This window comes from Sturnus vulgaris, chromosome 1, assembly GCF_052056855.1.
Source record: "Sturnus vulgaris isolate bStuVul1 chromosome 1, bStuVul1.hap1, whole genome shotgun sequence".
Taxonomy (NCBI): domain Eukaryota; kingdom Metazoa; phylum Chordata; class Aves; order Passeriformes; family Sturnidae; genus Sturnus; species Sturnus vulgaris.
The window spans coordinates 133,493,373-133,510,049 of record NC_142243.1 but is presented as its reverse complement, the minus strand read 5'-3'; the positions used below and the strand labels follow the sequence as shown (position 1 = coordinate 133,510,049).

The 16,677-nt window shown below is 43.9% G+C and overlaps 2 protein-coding genes across 8 annotated transcripts in view; one reads left to right on the top strand and one right to left on the bottom strand.

Moving 5' to 3' along the window:
• The first annotated feature begins 325 nt into the window (after positions 1 to 325).
• Positions 326 to 14,345, top strand: CCNE2 (cyclin E2). 7 transcript variants are annotated; one of them, XM_088177427.1, is made up of 12 exons: positions 326 to 397; positions 1,865 to 1,903; positions 1,992 to 2,100; positions 2,283 to 2,339; positions 4,237 to 4,388; positions 6,165 to 6,300; positions 8,354 to 8,500; positions 9,731 to 9,826; positions 10,560 to 10,694; positions 11,362 to 11,473; positions 12,114 to 12,268; positions 12,640 to 14,345. In XM_088177427.1, the coding sequence occupies exons 2-12, from the start codon at positions 1,890 to 1,892 to the stop codon at positions 12,739 to 12,741; spliced, it is 1,215 nt and encodes a 404-aa protein (XP_088033553.1). In that variant the 5' UTR covers positions 326 to 397; positions 1,865 to 1,889; the 3' UTR covers positions 12,742 to 14,345. The 7 variants fall into 7 exon arrangements, with proteins under 7 accessions (XP_088033553.1, XP_088033539.1, XP_088033532.1 ...); XM_088177423.1 differs by having other exon boundaries at positions 342 to 397; positions 2,280 to 2,339; XM_088177413.1 differs by lacking the exon at positions 12,640 to 14,345 and having other exon boundaries at positions 12,114 to 12,443.
• INTS8 (integrator complex subunit 8) overlaps positions 13,941 to 16,677 on the bottom strand; it is a 21,351-nt gene continuing 18,614 nt past the window's right edge. Inside the window, exons 22-27 of the mRNA XM_014879815.2 lie at positions 16,125 to 16,228; positions 15,407 to 15,457; positions 14,695 to 14,768; positions 14,554 to 14,618; positions 14,417 to 14,460; positions 13,941 to 14,148 (exon numbers count right to left, since the gene is read on the bottom strand). Coding sequence (XP_014735301.1) covers positions 14,032 to 14,148; positions 14,417 to 14,460; positions 14,554 to 14,618; positions 14,695 to 14,768; positions 15,407 to 15,457; positions 16,125 to 16,228 — 455 coding nt within the window. The 3' untranslated portion in view covers positions 13,941 to 14,031. The remainder of the gene's footprint in view (positions 14,149 to 14,416; positions 14,461 to 14,553; positions 14,619 to 14,694; positions 14,769 to 15,406; positions 15,458 to 16,124; positions 16,229 to 16,677) is intronic.

Sequence of the window (16,677 nt, the reverse complement as noted above, 5' to 3'; positions counted from 1 at the left end):
TCCATGGAGCGGACCGGAGCGGGGTGATGGTGCCGGGGGTGCCTCCAGCCTGCGATGCCGGGCGGCGGAGAGGTGCCGGGGCAGCGGAGGGCGGCAGGGATGGCAGCGTTCCTCCCCGCGCTGCCTGCCGCTCTCCCGGACACCTCTGCCGGCGGAGCCGGGGCAGCCGAGCCGGGGCGCGGGGTGTCCCGGGGAGTGCGGGGGTCGGTGCGGCCCCGCATCACAGGGGCGGCGCTGGGGCGAGCGGGACGCGGGCGGCGGACGGGCGGGGGAGCCGCCTGCCGCCCTCGCACATGCGCAGCGCGGGCCTGGCCGCGCTATATAGCGGGTTGGCGCCGGCGCCAGCTGAGCAGCGCGGCCCGGGCGGCAGCGGCGGAGGTGCGCGGGGGTCCCGCCGGTGAGCACGGGGGCTGGCTGGGGGATGGTGATGATGATAATAATAATACTGCTAATAATATTGATGATGACGGCAGTACTGGTGGTATCGATGATGATGGTAGCGGTGGCGGTGTTGAGGATGGTAGTGATGATAGTAGTAGTAGTGGTGGTGGCGGCGGCACCGGTACCGGCAGACATGGTGCTGGTGGTGGGGGATGTGAGGGCACCACTGGCAGCCGTGGCTGGGAGCGGTGCGGCGGGAGCTGTGACTGGGAGTCGTGACCGGGAGCCGTGACCGGGAGCGGTGAGGCGGGCTGCCCGCCCGCCAGGGCAGCGTTTTGGAGGGAGAGTGGCTGAGGAGAGGCTGGGGGGAGATGTCCCCGCGGGCGGCCGCATCCGCAGGGAGCGGAGAGTGGCGATGGCCCGGGTTGGCACTCCGGAGGGAGCAGCGCGTGGGCCGGGGTGCCGGCGGGATCCCGCCATCGGCTGCCCCCCGCCCCAGAGCAGAGAGCCCCTGGGGGGCGGGCTGCCCGGTTTTGGAGGGAGCCCGGCGCGCTGGGGGCGGGGATGCCGGCCGAGCAGCTTGGCGGGCTGACCCCGACCGCCCGCCTGCGCCGCACCCCGGCGGGACCCGGCTCCCCCACCCTGGCCTTTGGAGCGGGGTGCCTGTGGGGACACCCCCTCACAGCCCCGGTCCCTGCGCCGGGGGGTCCCGCTGAGAGGTGTCCCGGCGGGGGGTGGGTGTCCCCGCGTGTGAGGCGCCGTCCCGGCAGCCCCTTCCTTCCCCCTCAGGTTTTGGAGGGAGCCGCGCTCTCAGCCAGGCGGGAGCGCGAGGGGGGGCGGGGCGGCGGTCGTGCCCCTCCCGCGTCCCCTCAGCACCCTCGGGAGCGGGTGGGTGTCTGATCGGCCCCTCGGGAGGGGAGGGTGGGCGCCAGCGGTGCCCCTAGCCCAGCCTGACCCCGGCACAGGCCGCCGCCGCCTCCCCGCTTGCTGGAAATTGGCGCGGAACCGGCGCGGCGGGAGCGCGGGCGGCGGCGCCCGGCCCGGCCCATCGCGGCCCGGCCATCCCGGCAGGTGTGGGGGGCATCGTCCCGGAGGGAGCGGCAGCCTCAAAACGTGTGTCTGTGTGGGTGCCTGGAATGGAGGGTGTGGGGGGACTAGAGGGGTCACAGCCCCAAGGACTCCCCTCATCCTCTTGTGTGGGAAGTGTCCCTTTATAACTTCCCTGCCCCCACCCCCAGGCAGCCTGAGCTAAACTGATGGCATACCTGGGCACCCTATAGCAGGACATGGAGCTGTGCGTGCTTATATACCTCAGTCATACTCTGCTTGGGCATTCCTCAGGCCAGTGGAGTACTTGTGCCATACTGTTTGAACTGTGTGAACCATGCTGCTCTTTGTGATGAGTTCACAAGGCAAAGTAGGGAACTTGCTTCTGATTTTGCGAGGATGCACTAACTGAGCTTATCCTATTACTTTGCTCCAGGTAGAGATCTTATAGCCCGAAGAAGATGTCAAGGCGCAGGTAAGCTCTTGGCATTGTACTAACAGTATCTGTACTGATCTAACAACTGCTGCTCTCCTAATGTCTAATGTCTTTTTGCTCTTTGCAGTAGCCGTTTGCAAGCCAAACAGCAGCAGCCACTGTCCTGTCAAGAAGAGGCTTCACAAGAACTGCAAGCACTAGATTATCTCCAGACCAGAAAAAGGAGAACAGCAGAGGTGAGCAATTTGATCAACTTGGAAAGTTGAATGATACTGAAAACTTTCCAGTGCATTTGGATGGGACCGTCTTTACTTTACCGACTTATAAAGTGGGGCAAGGGTAGCAAGAGTTTGCCTGAGCTTTAGGAGGGTGCGCTGGCTACTGTAGATGCATTGATGTGTGTCTCTCTTCTCAGCAGGAGATTAAGAAAAAAGAAGATGGGAAAATTGCTAAAAAACATCAATACGAAATTAAGGTAATTCAGTCCTGAATACCATTTCAAACTAGGTAAGGGAGTCGTCTGGTTTGTTGGTGGGTGTGAAATCATGCATTCTACATCAGAAAGTACTGAATAGGGCAAGTTTGTATTTTCAGATACTGAAAACTATGGGAGCTTAGCACCTTTTTATCTGTTTTGGTTTTTTTACACGACTTGGTTGCAGATAAAAGGTCCTTCACTGTAAAACCCACTGCAGAGTAAGGTTTGTAGGGTGAAAAAAAGAGAATAACCCCAGATATTTCAGAACAATTCCATATACCAAGCAGGTAAGGCCTAGAGGCAAGTCTAGACAAGAACACTACACTTGTTTTAACTTTAGGTGTGGTTGCATGGCCATTTAGTTAAGATTCATAACCATGCAGGCCATCTTTCATTTAACAGTTCTTTTGATTATTTAAATCAATTAAGGAGTGTGTTTTCACTAACACGGGAAATTCTTAAACATGACAGGCCTGTTTTCTACCTAAAGCAGATTAGTAAAACATTATAACTTTCTCTTGGAAACAATGTTATTTGTAGTTATTCTGTTTGTAAAGTAAATGAGACTTACACCTATGGTAAAGTGAAACTCTTGCAATTGTGAAGTTGTCTTTGTAAATCTTGAGTTGGAAAAAATGCTGCATAATTACATCACATCTACCTGAGGTGAAACTTAAGTGTTACAACTTATCTTTGCTGAAAGGGGGAAATCCTGCTTCCCTGTCTCTTCTTCCTTGGTAGCTGGCTGTGCACTCCATCCCCTGCCTTGCTCTATTCTTTGAATGAAGCAGTATGCAGGTTCATCTTACTAATTTGGCACTACAAAATAAATTTAAGTTTTGCCAGGTTAATGAGTTAAATCAACCCAGCAGAGGGTCTGACAAGCATTGAGGTGGAACTTTAGTGAAGGAGGACTAGGACCTCCCTTTTTGCTTGGCTGCATGCATTAAGGTCAATTCTGCTGGAATATGTAACTTCACTCTTGGGATACTTCAGTCTGGCTATAAATAAGTTTAAATATACTAAGGAGTTCTGTGTAGCTTACCTTGCAAGTCAGCTGTATAGGAAAAGCTTCTGTGTTCAGGGACAGGTATTGCCATTCTTTGTGACTGGGATTCCCTCTCAACTCCTCAGAGAATAATTAAAGTTGTGTGTCACCATTTTGAAGGCTGTCAGCCATTACAGCATTATGTGCTCCAGGGGTATTGGTTACATACAACCAATACATACACTCATTAGTGAAATGAGTTATGGTTAACTACAGTAATCTAGAATTCCTTCTCTAAGGCTTTCTACATGAATACCTTTGCACTCTTCTCCTTTTGAGTCATTGCATCCCATATTTGGCATTGGCAAGATGAGAGAGAATTCACAGCAGCTGCTTGCTCAGTGGGTATCTAGCTCTGGAGCCGAGGTGGGTGGCTCCTCTCTGGAGCACTAAACTGGAAGATAACAAGTGGCTCAGTTTCCACTGAGACACAGTAGAACCTCCACCCCCTCTTTTCTTTTCCCTCTGAATAGATAAGTAGATAGGACTAGCAGCCTAATGTCTTGTGTTTTAGTAACAATTAATATCTTCGCCTTTTTTACTGTAACTGAGCTTTTCAACTAATGGACAGGCTACTTCTGTGTCCATAAATTAAAGATGGTCATCTTCCTGAAAGCTGAGTTCCCAAATGCATCCAATTTATTTATACATGTTCTATCTTGACTGTGGAAGTTTTTATTGGCATTTAATTTTCATCTCTCTTGGTTTCAGTACTTGGATCAATGCTGAGATTCAAAAAGACTGGTGTACATTATATATATTGTTTCTGTTACTGTAATCTACTCTTTGTCTTTCTTGCTCTCATGGTAAACTCAGCATTTAAAAGATACCTTGTTTATTTTGCAGAGTTGTTGGCCCCCCACGATAACAGGAGGCATCTCACCTTGCATAATTATTGAAACACCTCACAAAGAACCAGTAACCACTGACTTCTCAAGATTCAAAAAATACAGATTCAGGAACCTCTTCATAAATCCATCACCTTTGCCAGAACTCAAGTAAGTTTAACAGATGCAGTAATTGTTAATATCTGAACTCCTCTAATAAAATCTGCTGTATTGTGCTTATATGATACGCACCTCTACCTGTCTCCTTATCCCACAAAAGATTTGATGTACAAGCAAAAGACAGAAATTCTTGGGTTGATTATTTGGATATTTCCCCCTATGATCTTATAAACACACCAGACAGATAGTTTTCACCTTTCAGAGCTGTGTTTTTATAACTTAACCATTTAGAGTGTTTGATGTTAAGAGGCACATAATGGTTAAACTAAACTTCTTTCAGTGCTATTGGAACTGACTGGCCAAAAATATTTAACAAAATTTTCTTAAAGAACTTAAAAATGGTCAAATAAAACTGTGCAGGTAGCTTGCTAATGCAATCCAATGTGCTTGGTGCAGTCACAGTTCTAGACATTTGCCCTTCTGCAGAGAGAGAGCTTACCTGACTAAATTGTAGTTTTCAGTTTCAGCATTTCCTAGACATTCGGGTATGTTAGATAAGTACCCAGTTGCTGTTTGTATCAGCCTAGGGTTTAATGAAAGAGATGGTAAATGTACTGCAATGTGTTAAGGAAAATTTCTGCCAAGGTGAATGAGAAGCAGAACATGAAGCATTACTTTAAGAGAACCTTTCTAGATACACCTTTTTTGGTTTTTTTTTTTCTTCTTTTTGTTCTGGCCCAAACTGGATCAGAACTTTGAGACACCACCAGGTGATGCTTTGCCTCAAAGGCATGTTCAGATACAGAGTTCCATGCAAGGTTCTTAATCTTGTTGTTGATAGGCATCTAGTAAAGCTGAACTCCATCCTTTCTGATTAGCTGAATAAGAAGATAATTTATTTTTCCTGCCTTCTCTATCCTTCCCAAACCTGCTGTAAGAAGATCGTAATTCATTTCTCAATGCCTGTCTGCTTAAAGGGAGAGTTGTGCATTAAACAAGCAAATATCTCCCTAGCTTTTAACTTATGAGGGCAACAGAATGGAACTGATCTGGATTAAAATTTGTAGGCAATACCAGGGATCAGCTCTGTCTCTCTGCTTCTGCTTGGGGGAAGGTAAATGCATAACTCCAAAAATTTCAGTAGGAAATCATAATTTCATTGGTTAACATGCTTTTCCTCTTAGTACCTGCAGGATGAGAAGTGTGTCTAAGAAAAAGCCCATATCATTTAATAACAACAATTACAAATAAGGCTATATTGATGATATAGGCATCATCTTCCCAAACAGACTAGAGTGCTAATAAATTTTAAGTTAGTAATAAAGAACTCATTTTTCTCTAAATAACTTGCTTCTGAGCCTTGAAGTAAGCTAGGAAATAAAGGGATGGATGAGTGACTTTCAAACACCTTCTCCAGTTTTTCTCAAGCTAACTGGACAACTTATGTATGCTTTGTGTTTCCTGAGGAGGAGTATATTATCCTTTTTTGGGGGGAGGGTTTGGTTTTATCTTGCTCTCTGAACAGCCACCAAACTAGGCAAAATAGGAAACTCTGGTTGCACGTGCAACTTTGAGAGCCACATGTTCAGTTTTACTACCTGTTCTGTAGAACTGGACCTGCTGGTGATCTTGGCAAGCTGCTGTTGTGGTAATGTAAAACGTTCCAAGTATTCCTGCAGTTTTCCAATTACCATAAGGATCTTATACTATGTGGAATTTTTATTTTTGTTTCTGAATGTTTGTAAGCGATGAATAATGGTTGTTTCTTTTTTTTAATTTGTGAATTGTGTGTACACTTAATAATGCTTTTGTAACTTTATTCCATAGCTGGGGAAATTCCAAAGATGTCTGGCTCAACATTCTGACGAAGGAGAACAGATATGCTCACTGCAAACACTTCACATCACTACATTCTAGTTTGCAACCTCACATGAGATCAATACTGCTAGACTGGCTCTTAGAGGTGTGTACTTTTAGTTACTTTACTGTATAATGTGCCTGTGAAGTAGGCAGATAAAAACACAGCTTTTACAGAAAGATCTAATAGTAACATGTACAGTAATAAAAAAAGGCAAAACGGTTTTGCAACAGAACAAGTGACTGCTTTTGATCCTCTTGGTGAGCTACATCTGGGCCTTCCCAGGCAGAAGGCACTGAACTTTCCCCCAGGACAGTGAGCAAAAGTGTTTAACTTTTGCTCATGACACCCTACATCCTGCAAGCGAGAGAAATCTAGTTTTGAGATGCTTGTATTGCAATAGCTGTACACAGACCAGTTATGGATCTCTAACTTATGGGGTAGACTGTATCTAAGCCATGAGACAACTGCATTTGTATTGAGGATTTATGACCCTGACCATGTCAAGAGCTCTTGAGTGTCAGCCCATGATGCTATTTTCTAATTTTATAGTGAATTTTCAATTTTGTCATATGAAGAGTGCAGAATTTATCAGTGGCTGACAGGTAAAAGGTTCTTGATATAGACAACTTCTTATGTGAATAGGTTACAAATAAATCTTATTAGCAAGGAATTTCAAGAAAAATGAAAGTATTTTTTAAATACACTCTGTTTAAAATCCTATTCAAATTGTGTACTTTACTAGTTCCTCCTATGTGGAATTTACATATTGCCGTAAAATTAATTTGTTGCTTTTTAAAAAATCTTGAGTTAGGAAATCATCCAATTTCCAGACAAAAATATCAACAAGGGCATTGCTTTTGTCCAGCTCAGTGGTTCCATATGCTACAGTGAATTTAAATCCCAGCAACTTCTAGACCTCTTCAGTAGTTCCTAACACTCTTCTGTAACATTATAACAGATACTGCTGAACATGACTAAGTGTTATCATGATTGGGAAATACAATTCTATAGAAACTGCCATTTATTTATGAGCAGGCCTCGTCTATACAGTTTTAGTTCTGAATCTTCTTTGGAGCAGTTGTTAATAGTATCAGAGTAACACATCAATTATCAGGCAAATATATCAGGTCTAAAAGAGTGGGGCTGTGCTATTTCTGCCAATCAGTTGCATTTTTGGTGGTCAGGAAGGGCTTTAATTTGCAAATGAGCTTCCAACGTTGTCTTGGGAAATAGCTTGTAGTCGTGAGATTTTATTCTGACTCTGTATCCAAGTAAAATAATGAAGCAGCTGGGATCTATTTCTTGGATATTCTTTTCTGTTCTTGTTCTTTACTGAACGTAGATTGTAAGTAATTAGTAGGTATCTAATTGCTTTCTAGTTGTGGAAGGGGTATGGAGTTGCAGATGACCTGGATATGTGGCAGCCCCTCCCAGTTCAATTAGAGATTAGATGAAAAAGTAGGGCTCTCCCTAAGATCTCCAGGTCTGGGCACTCTCCTTTCTTTTTTTTGTTGAAGTGGCATTTGAAACACTTCGATACAATGCGAGTATTAAAAGTTCTCCCTGCCAGGGAAACCAGCAATGGGATTGGAGCAGATGGCGGCTCCTGCAGTTTTGTTCCTGCTTAGTGAGGCTGTCGGTGTGCCCGAGGGGCTGCAGGCAGTGCTCTTGGCCTGCCAGCAGAGCCCCCTCCAGCAGGAGCTTCCAGGCTTCTCTGCTGTAGAGCCAAAGACTGATTTTGCAGTGGTTCTGCCCTGGGACAGACCTACTGGGAATTCAGTGGGGATTTGACTTAAGCTTGAGGCTTTAGAGTATTCTTAGTAATTAGTGTATGTATGTGTAGGTGTATATGTTTTGTTGGTTTTTTTTCCTCAACAGGCTTTTTTCTTTCAGTGGAAAAATGGTTGCTATTTGATTTGGAAAAAGTATTTTTTGAAAATCTATTAGTACATCATAGGCAATTCACATTTAGGTGGGAGCATGGGAAATACCTTTTCCAATCCCATGCTATCCACTGCATTCTACCATACCTTGGTATGCAAACCTTCGTGTGTGCAAAAGATGAACCTGCATTTTGTTGTTAAAGCTTGAATACTCCAATGTGTATACACAGTTTTATGACAGAAAACTGAATTGTTTTTTTCCCCTGCTGTAGGTGTGTGAGGTGTATGCACTCCACCGGGAAACCTTCTACCTAGCTCAAGACTTCTTTGATAGGTTCATGTTGACACAGAAGAACATTAATAAGAGCATGCTTCAGCTCATAGGAATTACCTCATTATTTATTGCCTCCAAACTTGAGGTAAGAACCTCTATTACAGGAGGAGGATATTGAATTTGGAGTAACTAAAAAGATAGTGATAACAATTATTTCATGTCTGAATCTTTTGAACTTGATGGTGTATGTGTAACACTGAAGGTCAGAAGGGGAAATTTTTTTTCTCTTCCTTCAACTGTGCATTTGTCAGTCTCTTGGAGAGTAGTTTTTGTCCTCCCTTTCTCCAGCAGCAGGGAAGGAGACCACATAAAACTTAAAAGGCATGCAAATGTGCTAGAAGTAGTTTTGTTTTGTCTTGTCTTTTTCCAAATATACAGCAGTTGGCAAACAATCTCAGGAATGGGTGTGGGACTTGAACAAAACCAAGCCTACGTCTCAAACTGCCTCTACATCAGACTGATACCCTTATGATATCCTCCATTTAGTGGAGTGTGAGTCTTAAATGCAGTGATGGTGATACCTTATATACATGTGCTGCATCCATGGGCCAAGAGCATACTTTTGGATAATGCATAGTAGGCTAGACTGACAGGAAAACTTGGGATTAAGTTGTTATCTTGGAACCCCCAGATCTCACTGTGGTTCCCAAAGCAAGGTTGTGCCCTATGAGCAGTCCCCTGTCCTAAGGAAGTGCATGGGGCCGTTGTGGTCGCAGAGCCAGCTGTAGGGAAGCAGTTCTGCTGGCAAGCTCTCTTCTACTTACACACCAAACTACACTTGGCCCCAGTTGGTATGACTGGCTTAGCAAATTTCCTTAGCCATCTCTTCACCGTGGATTTTGGCAGTTACAGTGGCTGGTTGTGGGTTTTTCTCTCATTATTTTAGCTTTTCTCTTCTCTTTTATTATTTTTTTTTAATTTATGTAATTACATCAGCACTGGCATTGCAGGTAACCTCTACCAGCCAGCCATCTGTAGGACAATTGGGATGATGTATGTTTTTACAGCATTGGAACGGTTGAGGAGAAAGATCTTTAAATGAAAGGGTGTTCTGATTGCTTGGTCAGCATTTATTTCCCCAGAAGCTCAAAGAGTTGCAATAAATCCATTGCATTATACAACAGATACTAAAACCCAAATAGGTTATATGTTATCTCCTTATCCTGTTTCATGTCAGTTCATATAATGAAAAAAACCACTGTTGAAGCATAACAAATGTTAAGATGTCCATATGGACAGAAAAGTATTTCCCAGTATCTTCTCACCCTTTCTTAGAACTGTAAGACCCTCATCTTCATTTTCTCTCCCTTTGAAGGAAATCTACGCTCCTAAAATACAGGAATTCGCTTATGTCACTGATGGTGCTTGCAGTGAAGATGATATTGTAAGAATGGAACTTATTATGTTAAAGGTAAGAATTTGCTGTGTTTGTAAGTGCTGGATGAAAGACTCTGCAGCTAAGCCTTGTGTTTTAATGCCATTTATTTGCTTAGAAAAAGGAACCTGTCCCTGTTTCTGCACAATAGTGAAGCTTTTGTTGTTTGTGCAGTGGACCTGTGACACCCTGGCTGGGATGCAGTCCCTGACTGGTAGAAAAGGGCAAGTTTCTCATGCTTATGTGAATGTAAAAGCTCTTAGCAGTGCAGCCAGCCACAGGCAGGCTGGAAGGCTGTCCCTGTCATGTACTGCACTTGCCAACATCTCTTGCTGTCCAGGAACAGGGGCTTTTGGAGAGACAGGCAAAGACCCCACACTGCTCAGTGCTCCTCATGTTGGAAAGGATCCATCTTTACCAGCACAGAACTCTATACATTTATTCTACTTTAATAGATATGAGCTTCAGGTTCACACAGCTAGCCCAAAAGCTTCAGGAAATAATATTAATTCCCTAGCTTCTGAATGGAAGACATATAAAACCCAACTGCACAGGTAAAAGGATACAGATTTGTGCTGATCCTAGCACAACCTTCTCAAAAAGCAGTGAGAATGCAACCTAAAAAGACTATTTGTACTTGAACCTGTAAATAATTTTTAGTGTCTTTTAAGGATACATGCAATTTAATAATCTCAGGAGAGATGTAGGAAGAGCACAAAACTATCCTTGAGTGGTTTAAGGCACTAAGCTATTTGTTAAATATTTGCAGGCTTTAAAATGGGAACTCTGTCCAGTGACAATTGTCTCTTGGCTGAACCTCTATCTTCAAGTGGATGCTCTGAAGGATGTTCCAAAAGTGCTGCTACCTCAGTATTCTCAGGAAAAATTCATTCAAATAGCCCAGGTAGGTAGTAAACTGCTGGAAAATGGTTCTTGGGGCAATGACAAGCATTACTGAACCCTACACCCTGAAATCCACTTTGTTCTAAGTGTTCCCTTGTTTCCCCTTGCCTGTTACTTTGTTAAAGAACATGCAAGTTTGACTCTACCAAAGAAATTCAGTTTTGAGGACAAGTACTCCTATATTTCATGTCTCCCTGCTTTTACATACTTTTAGGACTTTCCTGAATGGTGGAAAAATAAAAAAAAATCCATTTTACTTCTTTAATCACTGTGCACTCCTGCATTCTATAAACAGCAGTGACAGCTCTGAGAGGAAGGTGGATAATTTTGGACTCTAGCTTGTTTGTACCTGTGTTGCCCTTAACAGTGTTTCTGTGTAATTGTCAAGAAGGCAGCCTGGGGAGTGTTTTGACTATTCTGGAAGTGCTGTGGTTCCATTTGTAAGGGCATCTGTTGAGCCCAGCCTCAGAGAGTCTTACTGAGGCTGGGTAGCTCAGTGCTGTAAATACTGCCCTAGGTAGTATTTAAATTTAAGACAGTATCTTCCTGGAGCTCATCCCTCTTCCGGGGCAGAGGCTGTAGGAGGACTTGCTGTGTGCATGCCCCTCTCTGAGACAGGATCATGCAAAGTACCAGCTTGTTAAAATTTTTTACTCTTATTTCCTCAGCTTTTAGACCTGTGTATTCTGGATGTGAATTCTTTGGACTTCCAGTACAGAACACTAGCTGCTGCAGCGCTCTGCCACTATACCTCAATTGAAATCGTTAAAAAAGCTTCAGGTAAGATGCCTCTGTAAATCTTGTGTTAGGCAGGGAATTACAGAAGATGTCACAGGCCCAAATCTGCTTAAGAGGGTGTTGGTTTACCAAGCTGCCAAAGACCAAAACGTACATGGACATTAGTATTTGTTCCATGGGGTTTTTTCCCCCTCTAATTTCAGATGTTACAAAGACTCAAAAGAAGGAAACACCTTCAGTAGTGCAGCTTTTGCTAAGGAATTGAAACATTTATTTTTCTTGCTTTTGGGCTAATACTTGCTCTGTGACTTCAGGTGTCTGGGAGATCATTAGCTATATATTTGGTTGCTTTTTCTCCTGAAGTGTAGTTCTCAAGCAGTAATGCATGTCTGTCAGCAGCACCCAGTGTATGTTTTTATAGCATGACCCACAATCTTGTGTTCAAACCACAAGTCACTTCAGCCTCTCCTGGAAAGCAACAACAACCTTTGCGACCTCCATTCACCCTGCACAGCCACCACCCTTTTAAGTAACAAGCACAAAGAAATGTCGGCTGTTTCTGGGAGGATGTTTCTGAATTTTTATCTACAGTATTATTTATTGTGTTTTTTAACTCATGGTCATATTGCAACACAGTGCAACTCCCCCATGATTTCTAAATATATTCTCTTCTACCCTTTAGGCTTAGATTGGGACAGCATTTCAGAGTGTGTACAATGGATGGTTCCTTTTGTGAATGTGGCAAAAAAGGTCCCTGTGAAGCTGAAGAACTTTAAGAAGGTTGCAGCGGAAGATCGACACAATATCCAGACCCACACAAATTATCTGGACATGCTGGTAAGTGGTTGTGCAGTTTGGGCAGCTGAGAGTTCATTACACATCTCTTGTCCTGAGGCAGCTGAGTGGCCAAAGCACCTCCCTGCTCACCTCAGTGAGTATCCAACCACCAGTGATGCTATAAACAACATGTGATTTACCCTACCACTCCCAGGCCATAAGCAAATATTTGCATTACCAGTATTGGAGAGGTGTTTATAAGAGAATAATCTTCACTTAGTTATGCAATGTCATTGTGGTTTTCTCAGTATCCTGACTCTGGAGCACTTGAGTTGTATGAGTGGTGTGAGGAAGCACTGCTGCCTCCTACTGCCACAAAAAGGAGACCTTGTCACAGGTATTAACTGTTGTCTTTTTTCCCCAATACACAGGAAGAAGTGAACAGTGGAGCAGTGTCTACTGCCCCAGGGCAGTTATCACCTGTGTCAACAGGAGGAATAATAACCCCTCCCAAAAGCACAGAGAAGAAATGAAACACAGTCACTTGTCATGAACAGATTCAGAAACAAGACTTGGTGCTTCAGATCAAGACCACACTAAAGGTGACCCATGCTCCTTACTGCTATTCAAGACTTGGGCAGTAAAAGACACAGCAGATGGAAACTGAGAGCAGCATCCTCCTACAGACTTGACAAAAAGAGCTCAGCTGAGCACTGCACCCTGCTATCACAAGAGCCTGGACCCCTTTGGTCCATTCTTATGTGACTTAATGGTGAGAACTGAATTCTTAACTTATAACTTTCAAGTACATTCTCAATACGGCTGGGTGGCGAGATTTGTACACTCAGCTTACATGGCAGACTTGCTTTAATGTGGGTTAGATGAGCAGGAGAATATTGACAGCTTGTACCTATTACCTCTTCTTGTCCCTTTTTCTTTTCCTGCTAAGGTCAGAGCTCACTCCTGTCAGTTAGTCCCCCCAGCTCAGGTGCAGTATTACAGAGACCTGTGGTTAAGCAGTTGCCACCTCTGAAACCACTCTGTGTGTGCAGGACTGTGCAGCCAGCCTTGCATCAAATCCCAGCTCCACAGGAGGCTGATGAATTTAAAGCCCTTTAGGCCTGCCACAAACTTCAGTTTTAGTGTTATCACTGACCTCAGGTAAGACTACCAGCAAAAAAATTCTGCTGCTGCAGTAACCCTAACTGGAAGAAGTACAGTCCCCAGCCACCTACTTGCAAAAGGAACAGCATGAGAACTGGAGAAGGTATGGAATAAACAGAGTCACAGGTACTCTACAACCACTCACAGCATAGGAACAGTATTTTGAACTATGGAGCTGTATGTTATCAGTGTTTATAAACAGCATTAACTACTGTGTTTTCCTTGGAATATTCACTACCTCTGAGTCACTTTTGTGATGAAGGGCAGTACTGGGAAAGAAGGGCATCAGTCCTCCTCCCTCTTTTATGATGCTCCTGTGTGTGCCGCACACCCAGGGACAAGTGTTACATGACACTGAGCAGCCCACAGAGCTGCACTAGAGCATCAAGTGCCACCCACATCTACATTACACTCACAACAACTTGGCAAACTTGAATTCACGTCTTTTTGAAACAAGCCATTGTGGAACTAGCTGCAGTTGCTTCCAGCCTTCTGTACAGTTTGTAAAAATAAGGGGTTTATTATAAGATTTCATCTATTTCTAAGAAGAAAGATACTAGACTGTAAATGTTGTATAAAAATTTAAATGAATTTTTAAAAATAATAAAGTCTTGAAAGATTTTTTCACTTTTGCACATTTTGTAATGTCCAGCATTAGCCTAAAAGTAAAGTTTTGCCATTGCTTGAAGAAACTTCTTTTTCCTTCTCTGTGCAGCAAGCTGTAGGACTTCCTCAGGATTGCTGGCATTCAGCTCTGTCTGGCCAATGGCTTTTATCTTGAAACAAAAGAGGAGACACAACCAGCATGAGGCCTTCCACTAGAGCTGTTTCATTTCAAGGCATTTTCAGCACTAGTTCCAGAAGCAATTTATTTCTGTAACATGCCCTACCACCCCACCCCTACAGCTGCAATTTTATGTAAGCACTCAGATTCTAAAACAATTGACAAAACTAAAACTGGAATTGAAAACCACCTTTTCAGAAGTGTGATTTCAGGGGGAAAAAAAGACTTTAAAGAAAGCCCAACACACTGGGTTAACTTACTGCTATCTGCCGCTTGTCTGTCTCGCCTCTTTTGTGGTGGAGATCTGAGGATGAGTCAAGAAAAGTCATTTAGGTAGATAATGGACTTTTCCCAGCTGTAAACATCCAGTATGTGGGGTATTCCAGCAAAAGGATACATGTCAAGTACTCCAAGATGGTGACATCCCAGATGTATTCATAGTAAGAATCCATGGCATCGTGACTGAAAGACAAGGCAGGTTAACTGACACAGTCACATACTGTGTTTCAGCATCTATAAACTGTGTTGTAACATTTACCTGTTCTGCTCCTGCAGTGCCTTAAAAGCAGTTTTATAGTCTACTTCTCTGAGGAACTGGCACAAAATAGCTACCTGTAAGGAAAGGCTCACAATGATTCTGACAGCCTTAATTCCCCTCAAACAAACCTTCCACACCATGCCTTGTTCATTCCACTCCTTTTCTAGACCTAATCTAGACATTAATTCCAGAGCAAGCAAGTTCTGAGCACCTGAACACAGATCCTTCTGACATCAACAGTAGCAACAGCTAAAACAAAAAGGGATTTAGTCAGATCAGAAGGCACTGACTTGGCTTCCAGGTTTCCAAATGCATTTAAGAGCTTTTAAAGCAGAGCCTAATACAACCTGTCTTACTTCCAGAAAGACTGACCCCAAAGAACAGCAAGAGCACCTGCAGTTAGGAAAAACATGACCAGGTCCCCATTACCCCACAGATACCTTCTCTTTGAAAAAAAAGAAAAAAAAAAAAACTTCAATATCAGAGAAAAGTAGGACAAAACACCCAGACTACTACTTTTTACATTTCCAGTTATATGCTTATTTACTTATTAATTTTGCTCCTATAACTGTCCTAGAAGCAAAGGTAACAAAACCTCCTCCACTGCAGATTGCATTTCCAAGGGAAGTTGAATTCAGTCTTTTTTAAGTTATACCCTACATAAGTATTCCTAAACAAATGTTTTAGTTAATGCCGTGGTTTCACCTCTTACCTGGGTATGACAATTGAGTAAAGAGCAACACTTGATCATTCTTTTTATCACCTACAGAAACGTTAAAAACAAAACATGTTCTGAAATGCCTGTTTTGGAATACAAACTGCAATTTTTGTTATTGTTTTCTTCTTTAATTGAAGGGACCAGCTAAATAGCTATCACATTCTTCTACCCCCTAAAAACTCCCAGGCTTTAGCACATCCACTGGTGAACTGAGCCTTCATCACTACAGAGACTTCCAGCACAGTAGGAGCCAGATGGTTTCAGCAGCTGGAGCTCAGGTGAGCACTGCTGGTGAGGCAGGGCTGCTGCACTGTCCTTAGTGGGCCTGGCCCCAGCCCTGCCCAGCATGTTGTGGCTCTGCAGGGAGGAGCCAGGGACAGTCAGACCACACACTGACTGTGCTCTGGGCTTTTCCATTTGCTCTCTATGCCACTGGTGTCCCACAGTGCTTTCCCAGCATACAGCTCTGCAGGCTCTGTGAACTAATGGAAAAGCCTTCTGTGATTCAGCAAAGGACAATTCTCAGATTATCTACAGCTTTCAAGCAACAAGCCAAAAAAGAGAAAGGACCAATGACATGTATTCCTAAATGCATCAAGATATAACACCTCACATGCTACAGGAATGTGTGTGTGCTGGGCAGTTTTGTCTCTATATAGAATCAGGATGCTGAATCTTAAGAGGGGCTTTTGTAAATCCCACTTTAGCTCACCTGGTCTGTGTACACATCTGGTGGCACCATCTTATTGAAGAAGTCTGAGCACACAGCTCCTGCCTGTAGGTAATAGTGAAGGGCGGCTGAATACTGATTAGTTGCTGCCAAGGGAAAAAAGCAAAATGAGGTCTCAAAAGTAAATACAGCAGTTATTTAATACTCAGATCAATTGTTTATGGAATTACTCAGATGCATATCTCACAGCTCAATTCCACTGGGAAAACAACTTGCGTTTCATTGTTTCAAAAGCATGGACACACAGAAAGTGGTTACACAGTGGTAGATGGAAAAACTACACAATCAGGGAAACTAGCACCACAGCAGATTTCTGCCTTTTTGGGATTACTTTTTATTTTTTCAGGTAGTTGATCTTGAATCTATCAACCTTAGAGTGGAAGTCTGTCTTCAGTGAGCTTAGCACACAAGGGGCAGTGAAGGAGTTTAGTGGGTGTGAGTGAGAACAGCACTCTTATGGCTCAGCACTACCTCTGCTCCCAGCAAGCCCTTCCTGAGCTGTGGAGAAGGGAACAGCCTCCCGGGGCTCTGTGGC